Below are 26,642 nucleotides of genomic sequence, written 5' to 3'. Positions count from 1 at the left end.
CACGCCCCCGCGTGGCCCCGCCCCCTCGGCGACGTCCGAATAGCCGCCGAGAGTGCGCGGCCGGGCGGCACGCGCCGGGAGCCCGGGCGGCGCGAGGCCGCTCTGAGCGGCGCGAGGCAGCCCTCGGCCACATACGCGCGCCCGCGCCGCGGGTGAGCGGGGCTCTCCAGGGGCGGGCCCGGCTGCGCGTGCGCGCCCGGCCGGCAGGCGGCACGGGGCAGGCTGGGGGCCGCTGGGATGCCCGCGAGGCTCGAGGCCCGACGCGCGAGCCCCCGGGGCGGGTAAAACCCGGTTGCTGCTGCCCCTGCCCCCTCCCCTTCCTTCTTACCCTGCCCTTTCCCGCCCCTTCCTCATTCGTCAACCCCTCCCCCTTTTAAAATCTAATTCGTTTTTATGTTTCTTTTTTAGGGGGGCCCAGCTCCCTTTCGAGAGGCGCAGCAGGCGTGGCGAGCGCCCCTCACCCCGCGTCACGCACGCACCTTCTGCACCCCAACAGCTCCGGGCCCCGCTGCATCCCCGCAGCCCCTTCCCCCTTGGAGAAGACTCTCCTCAGAGGCCCCTGGCTCGCTGCACCCCCTTTTCTTTCCTACCCCGCCCCCCAGGCCCCAACTGCCCCCTCGCAGCTCCCCAGCTCGCGCCGCGGGCCCTACCCGACCTCCGCACTTTCTGCATCTCGGCCTTGCATTTGCCCTCCGCTTTTCCAGGCCCTGGTGCTAAAAATCCGCTTTCCTCCCAAAGATCCCCACTTTAGAGGACCCAGATTTGTTTCTATTTAGGATCTTCCAGCAAAACCAAGAAGCCCGCCTAGACGCCTTGATTTCGCCCCTCCCCCTCCCCTTAGGAACTTTCTCTAGCAAAAAAAAAAATTTTTTTTTCTTCATTGAGGATCACTTTCCAGCAAAAATTCTTTCCTCCCACCATGAGTCCCCCTGTTTGGAATATCTTTCCACTGATAACAAACCAACTCAGTCCTTCCGTTTTCTCGCTTGTCTAATATTTTTCTTTCCAACTCTTCCCCAGAAATCCCAACACAAACCCCTTTCATCACCTGTTCCACCTCAGTTAGACTTCTCCCAGCAAAGCTCTCCAGGTTCCTTCCCAAGGGGAGGAAAATAAGGAAAGAAAGAAAAAATAACTCCTTGAACATCAAAATCCGTTTTCCTACCTAGACCTCCCCAGTTTAGTATTGCTTTCTTCTTTCTTCCAAAAATTACCAGTCGCCCCCAGTTTCACACCTGTGCCCTTGCTTCTTTGGGGACCCAGGTTCTGACAGCCCCTTCCTTTCCACCACCTGCTTTCAGGGCAGAAGAAGTTGAATAAGGGTCCTGAATTTACTGTCCAGCGTTCCAGGAAGAAATAGCCAATGATCTGACTGTCACCGGAACCCCTTTCTCTGTGGGGCCTACACTGGGCCCCCCTGTTCCCTGGGAATTGATTCACTCACTCCTTCTCCTGGTGAGTTTCCTTGCTTTGCACTTGTTGGAGAATGTCTCCGTTTTCAGATGGATTCCTTTTTCTCAGGAGGGTTTCTGATCAGTCCAAGGCCATTACACAAGTTGCTGCTTTAGGAGAACAGATAAGAAAGAGAATCACTTATTGTACATTTTGACTGATCTGGAGGAATCCAGACATTTATTAGATTGATGTCTGTTTGATTATTTATTGCAAAGGAATCCTTTTCTTCTTTAGCTCAGCAATGTAGATGCCTACCGGGGATGGGCAGGTAAAGGTCCAGAGTGTGGTGAAACAGAGATTGTGTTCCCCATCTAGTGATGCCAGCCAGTGGAAATGGCCAAGTAGAAATGTCACAACAGTGTTGCCAGAAGTTTTTGTTTTTGAGAAGAAGCCATAATGCTGTCTTTATGTGAAATATTTTGATTGGTAAATGTTGAGAACCAATTTAACAAGTTTTTAAATACAGTGTGGGGCCCTTGCAAAACGTGTTTGCTGGCCACCAGTTTGGAATTTGGGTTTAGGTTAGCTACACATACACAGATATATATCTTGTATATATCATGTTTGGGCCATGCATATGTGCTGGACTTATTCCCTTCAGAGCAGCAGTTCTCAAACTTTTTTGTCTTCAGAGCCCTTTAGACTTAAAAATTATTGAAGACCCCACCCAGGGTGTTTTTGTGCATGTGAACTGTGGTTGTTTAGTTGCTAAATTATGTCCAGCGTTTTGTGACCCTATGGACTGCAGCACATCCGGCTTTTGTGTCCTACACTATCTCCCGGAGTTTGCTCAAATGCATGTCCATTGAGTCATTGATGCCATCCAACCATCTCATCCTCTGCCACTCCCTTCTTTGCCTTCAGTTTTCCCAGCATCACAGTCTTTTCCAATGAGTCGGCTCTTTGCAGCAGGTGGCTGAAGAATTTATATCTGCTGATATTTGCTGTATTAGGAGTTTAAACTAATAAATTTTTAAAATATGAATTCATTTAAAAATAGCAATAGTAAACCCATTATATGTTAACCTAATGGGCACTTTTATTTCAAAAAAGAACATTTAGTGAGAAAAGTGGCATTGTTTTACATTTTTAGAGTCATCTGGTGTCTTATATCCGCTTCTGCATGCAGCCTCTTGAGATAAATCCTCTAAAGTTTCACTAGAATAAGAAAAGCAGATAACATGTAAATATTATTATGAAAATAGTTTTGACCTCACAGACTACCTGAAAGGCGCTTGAGGACCCCAGGGGTCCTCTCGTTGTCCTCACTGTGAAAATGTTCTAGACTTTAATGATTATCTGCATTTTCTGCTAGGATCAGCTTGTGGAGTGAGAAACTTTGACGTCTCTTTTCTTCGTTTAGTTAATTCTGTGTAAGAATTCACTCTGGCAAGTGCAGTCATAGCCTTCTGATTCCTCAATGTCTTTCTCTTTTCCAACGAGTGATCAATGGAAATGAGTTAATAGTTAAAATTATATTGGTTACATGGCTAGAGGAAGATTTTTCCTTGATTTTTCCTCTAGGGGCGCTGTGGGAATTAAATGATATATACGTGATTGCAGTAGAGCCTGGAACATGATAAATCTTCAGTAAATGTATGCTACTATTATTATTATTATAATGCTGATGATTATGGGGGCCAGGCAGGAAGATAAGTGAGGACCACGGGAACCAGAGGCCATCATCCAGTACAGAGATGGCCATTGCCCCTCATGTGTGCATGCACAGTCATTCAGTCATGTCTAACTCTTGCCACCCCATGGACTGTAGCCCGCCAGGCTCCTCTGTCATGGGATTCTCTAGGCAAGAATACTGGAGTGGGTTGCCATTTCCTAGTCCAGGGGATCTTCCTGACCCAGGGATCTAACCCGTGTCTCTTGCGTCTCCTGCATTGGCAGGTGGATTCTTTACCACTGAGTCACTTGGGAAGTCTCTTGTCCCTCACTCTATCCTATTGTTAACCAGCAGCGAATATCAAATCTAACCATCTTCAAGAGAAGCCAGAAATTCACATATCTAGTTAAGATCTTCCCCATGAAACATAAAAAAATGTTGCTGATCTAATTCTTAAAAGCACAGTGTGGGTCAAATACAATAGGCCTAGAGTTTACAGCAGTGTTTGGTGTGGGAAAATAAGAAAGAATTGGTGTAGGTAGGGTAAAAGCTGGAAGTCTCTCCTATCTTCCAGCTCCCAACAACCTGATGTTACCCAGACATGCTCACTCCGTCCCTGGTGACCCTGATGCAGAGAGAGAAAGAGGAAGTGGCACTTGGGCGGGGCAGGGGCAGAGGGGGAAGGCTGACATGTTAGCAGGTTAGGACTTTCCAAAGAGGGCAAGAGGTGGCATGATGGAATGCTGTCACTCATCAAGGAAAGGGATGCTGAGAGCTCCTTTGATCAGCCTTCTGTGCCCAGCAAGATGCTGTGAGAAGTACAGATACATGAGGCAGAGTTGGAAGTCATGCTGGAGGTTATAGTCTGGGGGAACCTGAGAGAGAATTAAACTCTAAGGTCTTTTGAGTTAAGTGTTAACTGGATTATCAGAGTTCTGATGAGGGAGAAATAATCTCTGACTTAATTATGTTGGGAGTACTCTCCAAAGTGGAGGAGCTGTTTCGATCTGATTTTGAAGGGTTTCATTTGGTAAAGCCGAGTGGAGAGAAAGTGGTCAAGGGAAACTGCACAAGTCAACCATTATAAATTCACGTGTCTTGGGACACCTGAATGGTCCAGTGCCTGGTGGTCCAGTGGCTAAGACTCTGTGCTCCCAGTGCAGGGGGCCCAGGTTCAGTCCCGGGTCAGGGAACTAGATCCCACATGCCGTAACTAGGCAATCAAATGCCACAACTAAAAAAGAAGAAAAGATCCTGCATGCTGCAACTGAGACTCAGCACAGCCAAACAAATAAATACTTAAAAAAATACAGATGTCTTGCCAGGCCCTCTTTAGAGGAGCCTGGCAGGCAGGTAAATGAGTGGGGTGGGAGGCTGTGAGCCACCAGGGAGTGGTCGGGACTCTGGCAAACTGGCGAGTGCACTGTGTCTAAAGGCAACTGTGAGGACTTCCCTGGTGGTCCAGTGGTTAAGACCACAATCCCATTGCAGGGGGCATGGGTTCGACCCCTGGTCGGGGAAACGAAAATCTCATATGCTGCACGGCATAGCCAAAAAAAATAGAAAATAAATAGATGAAGAAAGGCAGTTCCAGCCAGTTGTTGCTTTGTAGACTCAGCGTTGACAGAGCATCCGATTTTTCCCCCCAGGTTTTTAGGTAGAAGTTGGAAACATTCTCTTAATGCAGTGTCCCATGTGACAGCCACTAGCCACTTGTAGCTAATTTAATTAAAAGTAAGTAAAACAAAGAACTTTATCTGTCAGTTGCACCAGCTACATTTCTAGCTGCTTGTGAGCTACACATGCCCAGGGCTCGTCACTGGACAGTGCAGATCTAGAACGTTGCCACCAGCGCACACAGTTCTTTCAGACCATGATTATCTGCCCCAAAGAGAAACCTAGGTGACGCAGAGGTAAAGAATCCGCCTGTCAGTGCAGGAGACGCAAGTGATGCAGGTTCGAGCCCTGGGTCAGGAAGATCCCCTGGAGAAGGAAATGGCAGCCCACTCCAGTGTTCTTGCCTGGGGGGAATCCCATGGACAGAGGAGCCTGGTCAGGCTACAGTCCATGGGGTCGCGGAGTCAAGACAGGACTGAGTTCCAGCACACTTCACATTTCGTTTTCACTCTGTCCTGAGCACCAGCACATTTCACATTTCGTTTTCACTCTGTCTGAAAGAACGCTGACAGATTTTTCAACCTGATAAATAATTGAAAAATGATGAAATTAACTGGGGACTAAATAAAACATCTTTGTAGACAGGTAGATACTCAGATTGTCCCCTGCCTCCCTGCCAAACAGAGCTGCTGTGGGTGTTATTTACCTAGTTAGTTGCGGATTTATGGCTGCTGTCTACAATCTTATAGTGAGTTACTTTCCCCAGAGGCTGTAGTATTTCACAGGAGACTCCCTTTGTCTTCTTACCCCCACCAGTCGTTGAATGATGGGTCTTTTTAAAAGGCAAAACTTAAAATTGCCTTGGATCCCCAGTGTTGTTTTAAATTTTTTTTAAAACTAATGAACAAAGCTTAAGTGATGATAAAGTGTACAAGTTCCTGAAGCTTACAGCTCTTATGCCACTGTGAGCCAAAGTCAGCTTGCAAATTAAATACAAACAAAGCAACCAAACTAATGTAACTCATATTACAAATGTTAATTTAATGAGAGGGATGCTATTTTGCTAAAACTTAAACTGCTTCCTTGAGACAAAGACTTCTGCAGACTACCACACCGGGCCCTTTTGGGTTTAGCGTGCCCTGTGGTGTCTCAGATCGCCTATTCCTTTTCTCAGTTCCAGCAGCAGCAAAACCTCCCCTTGTACCATGATGTCCGTTGGCTTTAGTTGAGCCCAAAAGCGTTATCATGAGCCAAGTCCACCTCTGTCCTCCTCTCATTAGCCTGCAGCAATTAAAGTTGTCCCATTGGGCATTACTGCAGTTAGTGCAGTTACCAACCTCCCCTGGGGCGTTGTTACCAAATGGTAGTAGTCCAGGTGATCAGCGGCTTCCCAAGTGGCCCAGTGATAAAGAATCCGTCTGTCAGTGCAGGAGATGCAGGTTCCATCCCTGGGTTGGGAAGTCCCCCTGGAGGAGGAAATGGCAGCCCACTCCAGTACTCTTGCCTGGAAAATCCCATGGACAGAGAAGCCTGGCAGGCTTCAGTCCATGGGGTTGCAAAGAGGTGGACATGACTGAGCACACTCTTGCACACGCCCTAGGTGATAAAGTAGTAATCCAGTAATCCATATATAAAGATGTTCTTCTTTTAGGTTCTCAAAACGAACGCACAAAATAACAGAACTCTTGGAAAGAGTAGTTGGATGTTTGGGAATGTCTCCAAGGTTCAAGACACACTGCCCTACAGGGCCTAGGAGGGAGCTCTCTGCCTAGCAGGTGCTAAAACTTGTTGAATTGAATTATCTGTTGACAGAACAAGAGCAACTTCAATATTGGTTGAGTGAGGGTTTGCTTTACTCTCTGGAAAAGGATGTAGATAGCAAAGCATGGCCTTTGGACTTCTGGCATGCCTGCCCAAGGTTGCAACCGGACCAGTTTGTTACATGGACTGTACCAGTATGTTGGAAGGCAGGCGACTGGGCACTGGGGAAGTCAGAGATGTAGCCTGTCTCCCGCCCCGCCCTCGTCCTGCACCTTTCGTGTTTTCTAGTATAATTGGTGCAGTGCCATTTATAGTTTAACTTACAGGGAATCAGTATTGTGTAGCAGGTAAGAACACAAGCTCTAAAGTCTAAACATCTGGTTTTAAGATCTGGTTTCAACTCCCAGTTAGGTGTGTGACTTCTGACAAATGAGTTACTTGCTCAGAGTCCCTTTTCCTCTCTGTTAAATGGAAGTGGGAAAAAAAGCAGGGCGGGGGGGAGTATAATAGAACCGACCTCCGGGATGTTGTGGAGAGTGAATTCATAAAGTAGAACACTTAGTGTGATGTCTAACAAGGAGAAAACATTTACGATTTGACTTTGTAAGATATTGCTTTCTGTTTCTTTGAAATAATGGTTTATGTTTTGTATTATTTGCTCATTTTTTATTGATAGGAAGTGAAAGCAATGGGTTTTTTCCTTCTTGGAGTGCTGAGAATACTTTATAGCAGCCCTGCAGAAGCAACTTTGGAACTGGCAGAGAAATCCCTTTTGTCCTGGAATATAAACCTCTGTAATCCACATTCTCTTGTCTGCAATTTAGAATCCCCAAAAGCTCTGAGAATGCTGAGGTGGCTGCGGCCTCATTCGGTGGCCATACCTGAACTCACACGTTGCTCTTCGCTGTCTTTATTTCATTTACTCTGAGTGGTCAAGGTGTGGGGGTGGTAGTTTAGTCGCTAAGTCAAATCCGACTTGCGACCCCCTGGACTGTAGCCCGCCAGGCTCCTCTGTCCATGGGATTCTCCAGGCAAGAATACTGGAGTGGGTTGCCATTTCCTTCTCCAGAGGATCTTCCCGACCCAGGGATCAAACCTGGGTCTCCTGCATTTCAGGCAGATTCTTTACCAACTGAGCTACAAGGGAAGCCTGAGTGGTCAAGGTATCGATGAGGAAAGAATGATTTGGTCATCAGGTGCCGCCCTGGGCCGCTGGGGGTTGCTCACATGTGGCATATGCATTGCTTTACCTTTCTAACCACCCCCACCCCAGATTCTGAATTCTGAGACTCACTTGGGTCCCTCAGTTCTGGTGCAGGATTTCTGACCTGCACTGAGCCTTAATTCGAGGGCCCTCAGCAGGCTACTTACACAGACACACAGGTGAAGCGTAGTGTGACACTCAGACGCTGAGGGTGCAACTGCTCTGTTATACTGCACCATGAAACGTTAAGACAACAGACACTTACGGCCTAGGAAACTAGACCCAAGCTCCAGTTTCTCTAGGATCCACTCCATTTGTTATCAGTGAGTCATCAAGTGTCTATTAAATGTCTCTCTATGGACAGAATTACTCTTGATAGCTCAGAACAACCCAAATACCCACCCACAGATGAATGGATGGAGAAAATCCAGACAGTGGAATAGTGTTCATCCATAAACGGGGAATGAAGTGATGATTCGTGCCCCAGGCGGGGATCAAACTCAGAAATGCTCTGCTTAGTGAAAGAAGCCAGGAAGAAAAGGCTGCATATTATTTGATGCCATTCATAGGCAATAGATGGCCTTCTCCGTACTTTGTTGGCATGTGTCCTAATTTTTTTGTTGAAAAACTGGACACTTTGAACATTATAATGTGGGGACTCTAGTAATCAGATCCCCATTCCAGGCTTTGCTGATGCCCACTGTCTGTCGTAATCGTTTAGTGACTTTTCTGGGCTAGTTTTATAAAGACTGTATTTTTGGTCGGTGTGGTCAATGAAGTCTCTCTTCTGTTAGTTGAGAGATTGGACAGAGATTCCCTTCAGTTGTCCAAAGGGAATACAACAAAACCAACCCCACCTGAGACAACTCTCAGTCTTCGAGTTGGGCTCTGGGTGGGAGTTGAGACGGGCCTTTGACGTTCAGTAGGCAGTTCACAACTCTGCTTTCGCCTTCACTTCCTGCTTGCACAAAACCCCGGTCAGCCGGGGGTGACAGCTAGAGCCTTCTCAGGCCTTTTCTGAGCACTGGCCCGCCCTGGGCATGCACCTTCTAGATTCCCTGGAATATGGAATGTGTTAAAGGTTTTGTTTTGTTTTGTTTTTAAATCAGCAGATGTCCACGGTTTGCCTTCAGGCCCGCTCCTCGTGTTGTGTAGCTCTGTAGGCTCTGACTTACACGTGAGGGCATGTATCTCCCGTTACAGTGCCATACAGAATAACTTTCAGTTCAGTTCAGTCGCTCAGTCGTGTCCGACTCTTCGCGACCCCATGAATCGCAGCACGCCAGGCCTCCCTGTCCATCACCACTCCCGGAGTTCACCCAAACTCAGATCCATCGAGTCGGTGATGCCATCTGGCCATCTCATCCTCTGTCGTCCCCTTCTCCTCCTGCCCCCAATCCCTCCCAGTATCAGAGTCTTTTCCAATGAGTCAACTCTTGGCATGAGGTGGCCAAAGTACTGGAGTTTCAGCTTCAGCATCATTCCCTCCAAAGAAATCCCAGGGCTGATCTCCTTCAGAATGGACTGGTTGGATCTCCTTGCAGTCCAAGGGACTCTCAAGAGTCTTCTCCAACACCACAGTTCAAAAGCATCAATTCTTCGGTGCTCAGCCTTCTTCACAGTCCAACTCTCACATCCATACAGGACCACTGGAAAAACCATAGCCTTGACTAGACAGACCTTTGTTGGCAAAGTAATGTCTCTGCTTTTGAATATGCTGTCTAGGTTGGTCATAACTTTCCTTCTGAAAATTCCTCCCCTGCTTCATCTATTCATCCCTCTTTTCTGCCCCCGAACCCTGGCCACCATAGATAATTTTAACGTCTCTTTATAGTTCTGCCTTTTCCAGAATATCATGTAGTTGGAATCATAGGATGTACTGTCTTTTCAGACTGGCTTCTTTCACTTAGTGATACGCATTTAAGCTTCTTTCTTCCATGTCTTTTTGTAGCTTACTCGCTCCTGGCTTTTTATTGGTGGATGATATCCGATTATGTGACTAACCACAGCTTATCCACTCCCCTGTTGAGAGACATCTTGGTTACTTCCTGTTTGGGGCAGTCATGAATAAAGATGCTTTAAGTTTTTGGCTCATTGGGGTGGATATCTAGGAATGGGATGGTTGGATCGTATGGTGAGACCACGTTTATGTTTAGCTTTCTAAGAAACTACCAGTGCAGAAGGACTTCCCTGGTGGCTCAGCGGTAAAGAATTCACCTGCAGTGCAGGAGTCGCAGGAGATGTGGGTTCAATCCCTGGGTCGGGAAGATCCCCTGGAGAAGGGCATGGCAACCCTCTCCAGTATTCTTGCTTGGAGAATCCCATGGACAGAGGAGCCTGGTGGGCTACAATCCATGGGGTCACAAAGAGTCAGACACGACTGAAGTAGCTTAGCACGCACACCAGTGCAGAAGTCTTTTGAAGCCCTTTTCCCCCAAAGCATCTCACTCTTATTTTCTCCCGGTCTCAGTAGTGTCTGTGGTCAGTCTCAGTTGAATATCCTTTGCCCCTGGCTGCAGTGTCTGGTTCCTTGCCTTGAATGTTGTTGACAGACGCCTTCTCCATTTCCACTCTGCTCTGAGCGAGTTCTGAGTTAGAACCTTGCATTTCTAGAAGTTTCATTTCTTTCTTTTTAAAAGCACCCCTGCCCCTTGTGTCTTCTGTTCTCTACTAGGTTTTGTTGTCTCTCATCCTGTTGTTAACTAGTTCTTGGAATGCCTCCCTAGACTTGTGCGTAGGGTTTTTCTTTTAATTTATTTATTTTTCCTGTGAATGGCTTGACTCTTCCAGGGCCTCAGCTCTTCCCTGTGAACTCAAGGCCCTGTTTCCTCTTCCATCTGTCTGTTACAGCCTCGAGGATAGTGTTCTGTAATAGAAATATAATATGAGCCAGATAATGTAATTTAGAGCAATCTCATAGCCATGTTAGAAAACAAAAATAGATAGGTGAAATTAGTTTCAATATCATATTTAAGCCAGTAGATCCAAAATGCTTTCATTTCAACGTGTAATCAATATGAAAATGGGTTATTTTTGGTACTGAGTCTTCCACATCCAGTATGTAAATTACACTGATCGCAGGTCTCAGTTTGGGGCCACATTCTCAAGTGCTTCATCGCTATGTGTCGCTCACTGGTGGACGCCATATTGGAGGATAGCCCTAGGCCCCATATAGGAGACTGACCTCACCTTGGGCCTGCTCGTGGGCCAACTCACACCTCTGGCTTTGCGTTTCTTCATTGTTCCTGGCACCTGGGGTCTTACCTATCTCTTGAGCCTGGCTCTCTACTAAAAATTGTATTTTATCTCATGAGTTTATAGTTGGAGAAAGAGATCGGTTCAGTCCACCATGCCGCCAAAACCTTTTTAATTTGTTCCTTACAAGAGTCTCACGATGGAGATACTCTTATGCTGAATTTACAGATGAGGAAACTAGGGCTCGTAGTACTTGAGTGACTGCCCAAGGTCACATGGCTGCTGAGTGGCAGAGAACAGACTCCAGTACGCGTCTGTGTGAATTCCAAGTCCACACTCTGTCCACCGTGCATGTTGGCTTCTCGTAACTGTGGTTCTTCCTCGTTCGTTCTCAGGAGTTAGCCACCATCAAGACCCGCTCTCTCCTCCCTGACTCCGCACACAGCCCTACTTGTCTGGAGAGTAGCTCTTGGCTGAGCCCTGGCGGTGGAGAGCCATGGACCAGTACAGCCTGGGGGACGAGGGTGCCCTTCCCTCCGAGATGCATCTCCCTTCGTTTCCCGAGAACCAGGCGCTCACCTGCAGCGACGCCATCAACCGGGACCTGGGGCCTGGCTCGCGGGACCTGCTCTACGGTGGCCTGAGAGGTCTGGAGCTGGACCCCAGCTTCCCGGCGCCCGACGCGCCCAGCGAGCCGCTGGAGGACAACCTGGACACCCTGTCCCTGTACTCAGGGAAGGACAGTGACTCCACAAAGCTGCTGGAGGAGTGTGTAGATCCCGAGTCTCAGGCTTCCTTACAAGGTGAGGTCGTGCCCCCGGGGCCCTGGCCTGGTGGTCTGTGGAGGTCCCTGGAGGTCTAGAGCCTGTGCCTTCTCCCTCCATCTAGACCTGGGGCAGGGCGCCCTCAAGGTGCCCAAAGAAGCGGATGAAGGAGGCCGGGCCACCTCGGGGAGCGCACGGAAAGGCAAGCGGCAGCACAGCTCCCCTCAGAACACACTCCTGGACTGCAGCCTCTGCGGGAAGGTGTTCAGCAGCGCCAGTTCCCTGAGCAAGCACTACCTGACGCACAGCCAGGAGAGGAAGCACGTGTGCAAGATCTGCAGCAAGGCCTTCAAGCGGCAGGACCACCTGTGCGTAGGGGCCGGGTCAGGACGTCTGCCCAGGGGGCTGGGGGCACGCCTGGGCTTCAGCACCCCTACCATCAGCCTGCACCCGCCCTGTCGAGGCCCCCAGGGGTGTGCAGCCTGTGCTCACATGCAGTGTAGGGGCCGGGGCGCACCTGGGCCTCAGCACCCCTCCCATCAGCCTGCACCCGCCGTGTCGAGGCCCCCAGGGGTGTGCAGCCTGTGCTCACATGCAGTGTAGGGGCCAGGGGCGCGCCTGGGCCTCAGCACCCCTCCCATCAGCCTGCACCCGCCCTGTCGAGGCCCCCAGGGGTGTGCAGCCTGTGCTCACATGCAGTGTAGGGGCCGGGGGCGCACCTGGGCCTCAGCACCCCTCCCATCAGCCTGCACCCGCCCTGTCGAGGCCCCCGGGGGTGTGCAACCTGTGCTCAGACGCAGACTGGTCTCCTTGAGCTGCCAAGGTTCCGGGGGCCAGACCCACACGGCCCCAGCCCCCAAACCCACTCCAGAGAGGCGAGTGCTGCTGCGATTGGCAGACGGGACCCCTGTGGTTTAAAGACACACCCCAGGGGCAGTTTTGTCCTGGAGGGAATTGGGCTAACTCTGTGCAGAAAGATTTAGAGCAGGTGCCTGAAGAGAACAGATCTGTGCTCTGTGAGGGGTATGCATTGGGATAAGAGACTATGAGAGGCTATGAAATGCTTGGAATGTTCACTCTCCCTTTTTTTTTTAATTCTTGATTTTAAAAAGCAAGCCCAGTGTAAGAGCAGAATTACCTTTGTTCTTCATGCCTTAGAAATGATAAGGTTTTCTTGCTACTGAGGAAGGAAAGACAAGACTTTTCAAATGGAAAGACCTGTAAGTGGGAAGGATTATCCATCACCTTTTGATAGCATGCCCAGGCTTGTCAGGAGAGACAGTGGTAAAGAATCCACCTGCCAATGCTAGAGACGCGGGTTCAGTCCCTGGGTCGGGAAGATCCCCTGGAGGAGGGAATGGCTACCCACTCCAGTACTCTTGCCTGGAGAATCCCATGGACAGAAGAGCCTGGCAGGCTACAGTCCATGGGGTCACAAAGGGTCGGACACGACTGAGCAGCTGAGGAGCACAGCCTGCACAGAGCATCATCGAATCCCACTTTCATTCTGTCCTTGCTGCCTAACCCCCTCCCCACCCCCCTCCCCGCCAGGGATGGGAAGCAATTTGCTCATGTCACAGGATGGTAACAGTTAGGGCCAGAACCTGGGTCTCTTGATCCCCTCTCTGCTGCTTCCCTCAGATGGAAGCTAAGGGTTCACCTTTGGGGGGAGAATTTTTTTATTTATTGTGCCTCATTTATCAGAACCATCCAGAGTAGGGCTGCTGGGAACCCAGAGGGTGATTTACCCATTTGCTTATTTCTGTAATAAATTAACGTAGGTACAAGTGGGATACAAATATAAGACATTTGTGTTCATTCATATTTGCAGAAATTACAGGCAAATTTGGCTGTTTTCTAGAGAGTCTTTATTGACTGGGCATCTGTAGTTTTTTTCTTTTTGTTTTGCGATGGGGGTCGCAGGTGGCTCTCTAGAGGAATCCTTTGGGAAGGCAGAGACTCCTTTGTTCAAAGAAGGAGCACCCCCAAGTTAACACTTCTTTGCATGCGTTCTCCGAACTCTGGTTCTCAGGATGCTAAAAGGGGCTCTTTGGAAAAAGGTGATTCTGTGGGCAAATAACTTGGAGAGACATGGAAAGTTAAGCAGGTTCGCTTTATCTTCTCTATGGCTTTTCACTTTGCTACTATGAACATCCAAGAAGTAAACAGTGTTTTTTCAAAACTCACTTGCCAGCTGAGCCCAAGTCCTCAGGAAGCAACTCTGGAGACTGGTGTTGCTTTGGGGAACTCTGACTTGGCTCCCACGATTTTTTCTCTGATTAGGGGTTTGCCTAAGGGTGCGGGAAAGAGCCCCCGTTCTAGATGACCTTGACCTTAGTCGGGGGTCTTTCTTCATGGGGTCTGAGCCCATTTTCTGCCCCGATGGCCCCTGGGGACGTGCTTGGGTTCCTGCGACAGGTGACTCGCACAAAAGACCCCCCATGACCCCGTGCTCGTGTGCTTCCAGGACCGGACACATGCTCACCCACCAGAAGACCAAGCCCTTCGTGTGCATCGAGCAGGGCTGCAGCAAGAGCTACTGCGACTACCGCTCGCTGCGCCGGCACTACGAGGTCCAGCACGGCCTGTGCATCCTCAAGGAGGTGCCCCCGGAGGAGGAGGCCTGTGGGGACTCACCCCACATGCACGAGGTGGCAGGCCAGCCCACACCATCCGGCCTGAGGTCCCCCGGTTCCCTCCTGCCCAACCGAGACTTCCTGCGCTGCCTCGTGAACAGCATCGTCCACCACAAGATCCCTTCCCCGGGGCCGGCTGGGCTTGCAGACAGCGGTGAGGGGAGGAACGTGGCCTGCTCCTGCCCGTCCTCGGGGTCCTCCTGCTGCGGCCCAGCCGGCACCCCGGGGACCCTGGGCCCTGACGTTCTCGAGGAGTCGAGGCCCTCAAGGAAGGAGCCTGCCGCTGACGTGTTCACGGCCATTCACTCGCGGGCGGCGGAGAGCAGCGGCCCCGACCCAGCCGAGCTAGAGCCACTCCAGCTCTCGTCCTCCCTGGAGGGCTGGCCCGAGGGCGCCCCTCTGCCCTCCTGCCTGCCTCTGTTCCGTGGCCAGACAATCCCCACCACTGGTTCCCAGCCATCAAGCCACAGTTTCCAGTGGCTGCAGAACCTGTCGGGCTGCCCCAAGAGCAAAGGGAATGGTATGTTTGTCGTCCATAAGCCGCCGTCCCAGGAGGCCTCGGAGCCTGGCCCTGGGCTCAGCAGCACCTCCCCAGTGGGGGAACCCTCAGCTGGCCTGGGGCTCGGCCCAGAGGACGTGCCGCCCTTCCCTCCCATGCTCCTGAAGGCTCCCGGGGAGGCCTCGGGGGACCCCAGATTTGCCTGTGCCAGTGGGGATGATGACTGCTGGGCTCCCAAAAAGAGCAAGTTTGACTGCGACTCCTTCCGGTGGCCGAAACCCGGGGACCCTGGCTCGCAGGATCCTGGCTTGAAGCCCAGCAGCCTCTCGTCAGATGCCACGCCACTCTTCCGGCAGCTCTTCCTGAAGTCGCAGGAGTCCCTGGTGAGCCACGAGCAGATGCAGGTGTTCCAGATGATCACCAAGTCCCAGCGGATCTTCTCTCATGCCCAGGTGGCCACCGCTTCCTCCCAGCTCCCCACTCCCGATGGCAAGCAGGGCCCCCTGAAGCCGCTGCAGGGGCCACGGCCACAGCAGCCCCCGTCTCTGACGCCCACTGTTGACTCTCTCCGTGCTGGCCCCATGAACCCTGAGCCAGAGGGCTCCCCAGCCCGCCGGAGAAAATCCACATCCACTTTCCCCAGGGAGGCCTCACCTGGCGGCATGAGCCGGGATGCAAAGGGTGGGCCAAAAGTGGCTGCTGCTCCGCCAGCCCTCACAGCGTCATCCCTGGACCCTCCCGGGAACCCGGACATCTCTTCTCTGGCCAAGCAGTTGAGGTCCTCAAAAGGGACTTTGGATCTGGGCGATATCTTCTCTCCCGGGGGCCTGCGTCAGACCCAGTTAGGAGGGGACGAGCCATCTGGAACCCACCTCCCAGGGAAGCAGACCCAGGCTGAGAATGGCATGGCCTCTGGGGCCACAAAAGCCGAAAAGGGCCCGGCCTGCTCCCGGGGTGGAGGCTACAGGCTCTTCTCCGGCAACTCCAGAGCACAGCACTTTTCAGGCTTCCGGAAGGAGAAGGTGAAAATGGATATGTGCTGTGCGGCTTCCCCGAGTCAGGTGGCCATGGCTTCCTTCTCGTCGGCAGGGCCTCCAGCAGACCCCTCCAGGGACTCCAAGTCCAAACTGACGATATTCAACAGGATCCAGGTACCAGGGCCGTCTCACGGACCTAACCGTACAGGAGGCAGAGTCTGGTCATTACCCACTTCTGGGTTTCTGACTTGTCCAGGCACCTTGTTTAACCTCAGCGAATTCTCAGATGCAGTTGTACAGAGGGGGAGGGAGGGTTCAGAGAAGAGGTGGTCCCTCCCATCATTCCCCCACTGCGAGCCCACCACGCACGCACGAAACAGGGCTTTCGAGTTGGGAGAGACACTCGGTGTCACGTTGCTTCACTACACGTTTTCTGTTTGCTTCCTTTCTCCCTCTCGCTTCCTTTTGGATCTGCCTCCTTCGCGTCTTCAGAGGATGTGAAGGTAGCGCTCCTCGGCCCTTGATGTTGCCGTGTGAAATGCCGTGTCTTTTCTGGTCGTGAGTCACGGGTCACAGGTCTGACTTGGCCCCCAGCTGCTGGTGCTGTGCTGGTTGGCCCTCGTGGAGCGCTCAGGTCCCCCACATGGCGCCCACGAGGTCCCAGGAGTAGAGGGCTCGGCCTTACCTCCTGCTGACGTTCTGAGGTCCAGCATCCTTCTGTCAGGCCACAGCTATCTCATCCTCTTCTTTAATTTTTTTTTGATAGCTTTAATATTTACATGCTGTCTCACTCACCATCTTGTTTATTTTTTGAGATTAAGTTTTCAGTTTTATATTTGGTTATTTTATTTTGGCCACGAGGCATGTGGGATGTTAGCTCTCCGACCGGGGGTTGAATCCATGCCCCCTGCATTGGAAGCATGCGGTCTTAACCACTGGGCCACCAGCAAGTCCCTGACTCACCACTCAAAAATGTGCCACCCAGTGGCTTTGGAGCATGTTTACAAGGCTGTGCACCCTTGCATTTCACTGCTCTTTGCCTAAATACTTCCATCACCCCCAAGAGACACCCCATACCCTGCTGTCTACCACAGTCTCTCCATCCCTCCCAGCCCCTAGCAATCATGAGTCCACCTTTGCTTCCATGGATTTGCCTGTCTTGGACACTTCGTATGATTGGAATCATACGTTGTGTGGCCTTTTGTGTCGTTTGCTTCTTCCACTTAGTACGATGTTTTCAGAGTTCATCCGTATTGTAGCGTGGATCAGAACTTCTTTCCTTTGTATTGCTCAGTAGTTGTCCATTGTACGCACACGTGTGGGCATCTGGGTTGTGTTCACTTGGCCATTGTGATAGTGCTGCCCTTAACGTCTGTTATTGTTTAGACATATGTTTTCATTTCTCCTGGGAGGTAACACCAGAATTGCTGGATTATAGGGTAATCCTCTCTGTTTCAGAAACTGCCAGACTTTTCCAAAAACCGTCTTACCTTCCCACTCAGAGTCTGAGGGCTCCAGCTTCTCACCAACACTTGTCATCGTCCAGCTGTTTCCTTCTGATACAGCCGCCTTGGTGGGTGGGAAGCGATAACCTGATTATGGTTTGATTTGCATTTCCCTGATGCCTACAGTCTTGAGCATCTTTTTATGTGCTTATTGGCTATTGATACATCCTCTGGTTAAGTGTCTGCTCAGAGACTTTGCCCATTTTTAAGTTGGTTTGTGTTATTACTCTTGAGCTGTGAGAATTCCTTATGTATTACATATACAAGACCCTTACCAGATATGTGATTTGCGACTCTTTTTCTCCCATTCTGTCTTTTCACTTTTTAAAAAATGTTAGTTTATATTCTAGTTGACTTACAGCATTGTGTCGGTTTCAGGTGTACAGCGAAGTGACGCAGTCATACGTGTACACATATCCATGAGTTTTCAGATTCTTTCCCTTGTAGGTTATTGCAGGATGCTGAGTAGAGTTCTCTGTGCTATACAGTAGGTCCTTGTTGGTTACTTGTCTTGTATATAGTCGTGTGTTTCTGTTAATCCCAAACTCCCTCTCCCCACCTTTCCCCTTTGGTAATCATAAGTTTGTTTTTGAAGCCTGTGACTTTTCACTTCTTGATGCTATCCTTTGAAGCGCAGAAGGTTTCAGTTTTTTTTTTAAAAGAAAGTTTACGTTTTGCTGATTTGTTCTGTCTTCGGTTTTGGAGTCACCCAAGGAACTGTGGCCTGCTTCAGGGTTGCTAAGAATTACAGCCGTGTTTTCCCCTAAGTGCCTCACAGCTTTCACTCCTGCACCTCATCTCTGATCTGTCGGCTGAGGTGTGCTTTCATCTCCAGGGTGGAAATATCTACCGGCTCCCCCACCCGATGCAGGAGGAGAACGTGGCCGGCGGCTGGTAAGTGCAGTAGCCCCTCCCTGCCCGGCCTGGGGAGCTCAGCACCCCTGGGAGTCCCCTGCTGGCTCTGACCTGCTGCCCAGGGGCGAGCTGTGGGTGCTGCCCTCCTGAAGGGGCAAGCACCAGGCCGTGGGGGATCGGGGCATCGTCTCCTTTCCTTCAGTTCACCCGCAGCTGTCAGGGTATCCAGGCTTGGGGATGGAGCCCCATTCTCCCTTTCCTGCCTCCTGACACGTCTCCCCGCAGTCACCAGCACAACAGGGGCTCCACAGACTGGGCAGAGCCAAGGAGCACGTACATTTGCAAGAACTGCAGCCAGATGTTCTATACAGAGAAGGGACTGAACAGCCACATGTGTTTTCACAGCGACCAGTGGCCGTCACCTCGAGGGAAGCAGGATCCACAGGTGAAGGGGCGTGAGGCTGCATTCAGCTCACCAGAGTTGGGGAGAGGTGGGGGCCTGGCTGGGGGCTGGGAGCCAGGGCAGTGCTCCTCTGGAGGGGCCCTTGCTCCCAACCTCTTCCCCTTAAAGGGCTGTCTCTTCTCTGTGTGCAGGTGTTTGGCATGGAGTTTTGCAAGCCCTCAAGACAGGTGCTGAGGCCAGAGGGGGATGGGCAGAGTCCCCTGGGAGCCAGAAAGTGCCTGGACAACCCAACCGCAGCCTCTTTGGGGGTCCCTGTGGCCCCAGCAAACCGCCCCCCAGGGAGCAAGGTGAGTGCCGATCAGTCCACCTCCATCCCGCCACTCCCACCTGCCAATGGGAGCCGTGGGAAAAGCCCCGAACTCCTGACTCTGGAAGAGCTTAGTTTCAATCCATTCATTCATTCACCCTCCACTGGACTTCCTCTGTGTCTGACTCTGCGCTGGGGACACGGCAGCAACCACAGCAGCCTGTCTCCTGGGGCTCCCGGCCCAGTGGAGTGGAGAGCCCCCATCCCCAGACAGTGACGCGTGGAGTGGGCTGGGCTGGGCTGGGCTGGGAGGGGAGCCGAGGGAACTGTGGGAGCCCCAAGGGGGCACCAGAGACCAGCCTGAGCAGGCCAGGGAGGACTTCCTGGAGGAGGGGGTGTTAGAGCTGAGATCTAGAAGACGAGAAGGAGTAAGATGGGGGTGGGGGGGAGCGGATTGCATGGAGGTGAGAGAGAGCATACTGAGCCGCGAGATCAGTGAGTTTCCAAAATGGTCTGAGGGAGGGCCTCTCCCTGGGGGTGTGGATGCACCAGAAGGCTCCAGCTTCGCACACCGCCCAGCTCAGGGTCTGGGGTCTGGCGCAGGCATGGTGGCCCTGCCCGGCTGCCTCTGCTGAGGGCTGTGGGCACGGTCAGGCTGGGCACACGTCTCTGTGGTCACTACCTGTCCTGCTCTCCTGCCGTCTTGAGGACTGAGCTTGGGGCAGGTGGCCTCAGGTGACCCCTCGGGGTTCTGAAGCCTCTTCTTGTCCAGGGACAGGAGAAGGATGGGGACGAGAGAAACAGCAAGGAGAATGGCCAGCACCGAAAGCGGAAGAAGCGCCCCCAGCCCAAGGCGCTGTTCGTCCCTCCTCCGCCCCCCACGTTCGGGCAGCCGGGCCCAGGGGGGTGTCACCAGAGCCGCCTGCGCTCCCCCGTGTTCCTGGTGGACCGCCTCCTGAAGGGGCTGTTCCAGTGCTCGCCCTACACACCGCCGCCCATGCTCAGCCCCATCCGGGAGGGCTCAGGGCTCTATTTCAACACCCTCTGTTCCACATCCGCTCAGGCCAGCCCTGACAGGCTCATCAGCACGGTGCTCAGTGAGTGAGGCTGATCCCCACCCCCTCCGGTGGCCGCGGCAGGCCAGACCCACCCCTCTGGTAGCATGCGGTTTAGCCGTTTTCCCTGGCCTGTGGCTGCATCGGTCTGGCGGTCCCGTTGCTGTTCATAACTATCCCAGGACTATCTGGGTCCAGCAGCCTTCTAGCTGCTTGTAATTTTGTAGGCAGAAAGAAAACAGGCCATTTAACCTAGCCACCCTTCTTCTGCCCAGTCTTTTGAGTAATTTTTAAACAGGTTTACTGAGATATAATTCACAGGTCACAGGAACCACCCGTTTAAAGTGTACGGTGTTTGCGAGAATATTCATAGGGTTGTGCACCCGTCACACAGTCTGATCCTAAGCACGTTCATCTCCTCAGGAGATGTGCTATATGCACGAGCAGTTACACACAGGCCCCATAGCCCCCCAGCTCCTCAGCCCCGGGCAGCACTCACCTACTGGTCTAGTTTCTCTCTCCATGGGTCTGCCTTCTCTAGACGTTTCATCGAATCGGTGTCCTGTGATACGTGACAGTTTGTGTGTGGTTTGTTCACTTGGAGGAACATCTGCAGGGTTCACCCCGTCGTATGTATCAGGGCTTCGTTCTTTTTATGGATGAATGATACGCCATTGTCTGGACAGGTGACCTTTTATTTATCCACTCATCAGTTGGTGAGCATTTGGGCTGTTTTTGTCCCTTGGCTATTGCAAAGAGCACTGGTTAAGAACCCTTAGGCATCAGTTTTCGTCGTACCTAAGTTCTGATTTCTCTTGGGTGTATGCCTCAGGGTGGCATTGCTGGTCCGTAGGGTAACTGTTTGACTGTTTAAGGAACTGCCAGACTTTTCCAAAACGGTCGTTTTACACTTCCACGAGCACTGTATGAGAGTTCATTGCCCTGTTGCATTCTGCAGAATTTCCTTTTTGACGGCTGAACAGTGCCCCGTCGTAGGCACACACCCCATTTCCTGTATGTGTGGAGTTGCCCATCGGGGACATTGAGGTGGTCTCCACCTCTTGGCTCCTGTGAATAGTGCTGGAGTGGACATGGGAGTTCAGATGTAGTTTTGAGATCTTGACTGCAATTCTTTTGGATGAATACCCAGAAGTGGGATTGCTGGACCATATGATAGTTCTACTTTTAATTTTTGAGATAATTTCATACCATGCAGTCTTTTTTTTCTACTTTTTTAATTTATATTGGAGTATAGTTTTTTATTGGCGTGTATATTGGAGCATAATTATTTACCATGTTGTGTTGGTTTCAGGTGTTCAGCAAAAGTGGTTTAGTTATCCACTTATCTGTTCTTTTCAGATTCTTCTCCCATAGAGAAGATCATTGAGTATGGTTACTATTACAGATCATTGAGTATGGTTACTATTGCAGATCATTGAGTATGGTTCTCTGTGCTGTACAGTCGGTCCTTGGGTTTTTTTGGTTCTGTTCTGTTTGCTGGGCTGCACCGGGCCTTCCTTGCTGCGTGCGGGCTTTCTCTAGTGGCGCGCCGGGTCTGCTCTGTAGTTGTGGTGTGCAGGCTTCTCATTGCAGTGGCTTCTCTCGTTGCGGAGCATGGCCCTGGGGCACACGCACTTCAGAAGTTGCAACACGCTGGCTCGGTAGTTGTGGCGCACGTGGCATGTGGGATCTTCCCAGATCAGGGATCGAACCCGTGTCCCCTGCTTTGCAAGGTGGATTCTTAACCATTGGACCACCAGGGAAGTCCAGGAGGTCCTTGTTGATTATCTATTTTATATACAGTAGTGGGTCTATTAGCTGCTCCAGAAAGGGAGTCAGAAAGGGCCTCACAGGTCAGTTGTAGCCAGCCTTTTTGAGGCTCTTCTTTACGTGTTTTCCAGATCCCCTGGATGGCTCCTTCGGCATCTGTCTGGTGAAGGACGACACCAAGATCAGCATTGAACCGTGAGTTGGGACAGAACCTGAGGATCCTTCCAGAACAGGGACGCTCTTACCCTCTGCGCATTCCCGTGTGGCTCTGTCGGCACCTTCATCCCAGGGAACCCGGTCTAGGTGCTGAGCCTCTCCAGGAGAGAAGTGCTGGGCTTCTCCGGCTGTCCCCCCTCAGCAGTCCGTCTGTCCGGACATACCGTAGTTGGCTCCCTGAGGATAGAAGGCCCAGAACACTGGGGCTCTGGAGAGAACTGCCGGTGGCACAGGGGGACACGCGTGCAGGGCCGTGGACTGCGGCTAGATGAGGGGACCTCAGATGTAGAGGCAGGCCAGGTGTCAGCACACACCTCCCCGGTCCTAGACCCCAGACGGCTGAGGCCAGAAACCTGGCGACGAAATCGGAGGAGGGCGTTGAGTGTCCCTCAGGAGGTTTCTGGAACGCCTGCGTGTGTCTGTTGGGGTAACGAACACTTCGTGTGTCTGAAAGACGGCAGAGGGCATCCACAGAGCAGGGCCGTGGCCCAAGAGCAGACTCACAGAGCGTCTCTGCTGTACTTCCCACCTTGGTCACGCATTGTACGTAAGTCTTGTACACCTGTGGGTGTGTCCTCGTTTCAGACACATCAACATAGGAAGCCGGTTTCAGGCTGAAATTCCAGAGCTCCAGGACAGCTCTTTGGCTGGGATTGATGAGCATGTCGCTTCTCTGGTCTGGAAGCCGTGGGGAGATGTGATGAGCAACCCGGAAACGCAGGACAGAGGTGGCTGAGACCTTGGGGCCAGGGTCCCAAGGGCCCTCCTCTATCTCCAGGGAGTTTGTCCTCCGAGTTCCCACCCTGAGCAAGAAGCAGTGTGCGGGGGTCAGGGGTGGACAGAGGCGGCCTTCAGCACAGTACTGCTCCCGCTGTGGTCCCTGGCCCACCTCCCCTCTCACCCACTGCCAGGAGCAGGGTTGAGCCCTTCCTCCAGGTCCCTCCCTTCCCTCAGCCTGCCTTTACTAGAGGGAGGTGGTGACAAGGAGTCTCTCCCACCCTAACGGTGCCCTCAGGGAGGCCTCTTCTCTGGCTCCCCCTGACCCTCTGTGTCTCCGCTTCCTCCCCTCCTGAAAACAGTAACGGAGCTCTGCAACGTGGCCTGCTCCAGCGTGATGCCCGGCGGGGGCACCAACCTGGAGCTGGCACTGCACTGCCTGCACGAAGCCCAGGGCGACATCCAGGTGAGGCGCAGGCGTGGGGCGGGTGAACAGGTGGGCTGGCTCCGCGTGGCCCTGCGGTGGGCGTGGCTTTAGGGCATGCTGCCGGGGTTTCCAAATGAATGAAAGGATGAAGGCGGGCCTCCACCTCCCGTGCCCCTGTTCCAGGTTGCCCTGGAGACCCTCTTACTCAGAGGACCCCAGAAGCCGCGAACTCACCCTCTTGCCAGCTACCGCTACACAGGTGAGTGGAGCGTGACTGCTGGCATGGTGTGGGCCTGGCTGAGGCCCCTGAGGGCCAGACAGTTTCCACGGCAGAGCGGTGTTGTCTCAGGGTCTCACCTGCCTTCCCGGGAGGGCCTGTACTCTGCGGGGGACCCCATGGGCGCTGTTTTATAGCTGCTTCCTACCTTCTGTCCACTCGTTCCCTCCTGGGCTCTGCCTGGCCAGGAAGGGGGTGCCAGGGAGGGCTGGGGGCAGGCACTCAGCCCTGGAATCCGCCTGCACTTGGGCGAGTCCCTTAACCAGTGGCTGCCTCAGCTATGGCATCTGTCAAGTGGGGATGGTAGTAGCCCCTACCTGCTAAGGTTCTTGAAGATTGTAGGAGACCAAGCAAGAAAGGGGCTTAGCAGAGATCCTGGCATCTAGTCAGTGCCGGGTCACAGCAGCCTGAAGAAGGAGGGGCCGTGACCGTGGTCCCAGAGGAAGAAATGCCCCCCGGCTATTTCTTGCTAGGTTCAGACATCTGGACCCCCATGGAGAAGAGGCTCTTTAAGAAGGCATTCTGTGCCCACAAGAAGGACTTTAACTTGATACACAAGACGGTAAGGCGCACGTGGCAGGCTGGCATAGACGAGGTTCCCTCACCGCACCGAGGGGCTAGAGCCGCAGGGCCTGTCGGGAGCAACCCTCTGCTCCTGCTCTGAACGACTGACAACTTTAAAAAGCCATCGCTGGGAACAGCCCCAAACAGTACAGAAAAGAAGCCCATGTTCAAAATAAAGCCCTCCAGGCCCCACCCCACTGTCCTACTTCTGACTGTAACCTGCCAGGCTTTTACTGTCCGTACAGTTTACACACATATGTACACTTTCTCAAAAAATGATGAGGTTGTATATTTGATACCCTGCTGATTATTTTGCTCTTTTTTAAAAAACTTATCCACAAAACTGCACATAATCGAAGTGTAAGATTCGATGTTTTGACGTACCTATCCCTGGTGGCTCAGCGGGTAAAGAACCTGCCTGCCCGTGCAGGAGACACAGGAAACATGGGTTCGATTCCTGGGTTGGGAAAATCCCATGGAGAAGGGAGTGGCAACCACTCCAGTATACTCACCTGAAAAATCCCATGGACGGAGAAGCCTGGTGGGCTGCAGTCCATGGGGTCAAAAGTTCCCTCCTGCGCCTTTGTAACCTCTCCTTCCTGCCATCAACTCCTGTCTGCCTCCTGCCACTGTAAATTAGTTTGCATTTTCTAGAGTTTTATAGAAATGGAGTAATCGCGCAGCACGTGCTCTGCTTTGTCTGATTTCTTACAATCAGCATGACGGTTTTGAGCTTCATCCGCGCTGTCGGGTGTGCCAGTAGTTCATCATTTTGCTGAGGAGTATCCCATTGTGTGTCCCCTTCTCTTTTTATAAACTTCGTTTTGGGCTGCACTGGGTCTTCCTTGTTGTACATGGGCTTTCCCCAGTTACATTTTGTGGGCTTCTCATTACAGGGGTTTCTCTCGTAGGGCTAGGGCTTTAGGGTGCGTGGGCTTAGTTGCTCCCCAGCATGTGGAATCTTCCCGGACCAGGGACTGAACCTGTATCCCCTGCATTGGCAGGCAGATTCTTAACCACTGGATCACTAAGGAGGTCCCATTGTGTGTCCTCTTGGGGGCCTCTTCCCTCAGTACTTACTGTAGGGCCCTGCCCAGCTGTCACAGAGGCCATGCGGTACCCACTGCATGAGGGTGCTCTGCTTTAATTAGTCCTGGTCAGTAGACACATGGCTCCATATGGTGTCACAGTGAACACATACCTCTGTGTACATATCCCTGGACGGAAGGGTTCCTGGGCCGGCCGTGTTGCTCAGAGCGTGCGAGCTTAGCTGGTGTGGGCTCTGGTGGTTTCCTCTCTGAGCCCCTCACCCCTCGGAAGGAGTCTGTGATTCTCTGCCCCTTTAGTAAAGGGGTCCACCAAGCCATAGCAGGAGAGAGTTCAGGAGGGTTTTCAAAAAGTGGCAGCTGGCCCCCTGAGGGGGAGGGGCTTTAGGGCATCGAGGCCCCACTCACTGCTGCTCCTGAGGCGCTGTCCATAGCCAGCTTCTGTCTTCCCCCATCAGATCCAGACAAAGACCGTAGCCCAGTGTGTCGAGTATTATTACATCTGGAAAAAAATGATCAAGTTTGACTGTGGCCGAGCCCCAGGGCCAGAAAAGAGGGTCAGGAGGGAGCCAGATGAAGTAGACAGGGCGGAAGCCAAGGTAGGGGGTTTTGGGGCCGGGGGTCTGGAGTTCAGCCCAATCCGGAGGCCTGGTGCCCATCTGCGCTGGGTGGGGGTGGGGGTGCTCCCAGCAGGAGGGGCTTCCCATGGGCGATGTTCGCATGGGCTCCAGGTCCGTGCTGGTCCCTTAGCAGGGTGAGGGGGTGGCTCAGCACCCTTTTGTCATCTCTGCCCACCCCTGCAGGTCACTTGCAGTCCTCGGGAGAGACCCAGCCACCGTCCAACCCCCGAACTAAAGATAAAGACCAAGAGTTACAGGAGGGAGTCCATCCTCAACTCCAGCCCGAGCACTGGCCCCAAGCGGAGCCCTGAGGCACCCGGGAGTGTGGAGGGCCAGGGCGCCTTTCCCTGCCGGGAGTGTGAGAGGTACTGGGCTCCCTGGAGGCACCGCCTGCCCTCAGCCCCGTTCCATCCTCTCATGGTGCCCCCACCCGCCTCCCCCTGCTCTGATCCCCACGTCCTCTGGTGCCTCTGCAGGGTGTTCGATAAGATCAAGAGTCGAAATGCCCACATGAAGCGCCACCGGCTGCAGGACCACGTGGAGCCCATTGTAAGGGTCAAGTGGCCGGTGAAGCCCTTCCAGCTGAAGGAGGAAGAGGAGGAGGAGGAGCTGGGGGCTGACATGGGGCCCCTGCAGTGGTGATTCAGGGCGGGGTGGCAGCGAGGGCAAAGCAGCAAGTCTCCCCAAGGTGCCCCTCTGCCTCCCTGACCCGTTCCTGTCGCCAGGGGGCAGCCCAGCTTGCAGACACGGCAGGCACTGGATCACGAGCAGGAGATGCACGGTCATCTGACTGCCGTGAAGGCCCTGCCGCTGTATCGGAGGCTCCATTCTCTTAGGTTCATAGTCTCTCCCCTTCTCAGTTCTACTCTTCCTGGAGCAGTGAGGCTAGGGGAGGGAGCAGGTTAGGTCTGGGTGGCTCTTCAGTCTTAGCCTCTGTTTCAGGCTTTGGTTACGTTTATTCAGTAGGCCAAGATGTAGAGAATCAGTGGGAATTACCATCGGATCTCCACCGCGCCGGCGCCCCTCGCGGAGGGTCTCTCTGCATTCTAGATTCCGCCCCTAGGCTTGACGTGACTTGTACATTTTTAGGTTTGGTTTGTCTTCTTTTGTATGTGTCGACTTGTAAATCTTATTAAATTGGGTTCTTAAGCAGCTCT

The 26,642-nt window shown here is 52.5% G+C and overlaps 1 protein-coding gene across 9 annotated transcripts; it reads left to right on the top strand.

The window, feature by feature from the left end:
* The first annotated feature begins 34 nt into the window (after positions 1–34).
* ZNF541 (zinc finger protein 541) lies at positions 35–26,642 on the top strand. Of its 9 annotated transcripts, none has more exons than XM_061388813.1 (18): positions 35–152; positions 1,302–1,455; positions 11,243–11,650; positions 11,736–11,979; positions 14,079–15,897; positions 18,064–18,122; positions 18,369–18,528; positions 18,678–18,833; positions 19,566–19,890; positions 21,750–21,813; positions 22,420–22,562; positions 22,914–23,017; positions 23,162–23,237; positions 23,729–23,817; positions 25,324–25,464; positions 25,669–25,850; positions 25,962–26,123; positions 26,428–26,642. In XM_061388813.1, the coding sequence occupies exons 3-18, from the start codon at positions 11,344–11,346 to the stop codon at positions 26,546–26,548; spliced, it is 4,152 nt and encodes a 1,383-aa protein (XP_061244797.1). In that variant the 5' UTR covers positions 35–152; positions 1,302–1,455; positions 11,243–11,343; the 3' UTR covers positions 26,549–26,642. The 9 variants fall into 9 exon arrangements, 8 of the variants coding, with proteins under 8 accessions (XP_061244797.1, XP_061244801.1, XP_061244798.1 ...); XM_061388814.1 differs by lacking the exon at positions 35–152 and adding an exon at positions 223–281; XM_061388812.1 differs by lacking the exon at positions 35–152 and adding an exon at positions 294–1,178.

The sequence above is a fragment of the Bos javanicus genome, chromosome 18, assembly GCF_032452875.1.
Source record: "Bos javanicus breed banteng chromosome 18, ARS-OSU_banteng_1.0, whole genome shotgun sequence".
Lineage (NCBI taxonomy): Eukaryota > Metazoa > Chordata > Mammalia > Artiodactyla > Bovidae > Bos > Bos javanicus.
The sequence above is the reverse complement of the archived record's forward strand: the minus strand, read 5'-3'. Positions and strand labels throughout refer to the sequence as shown.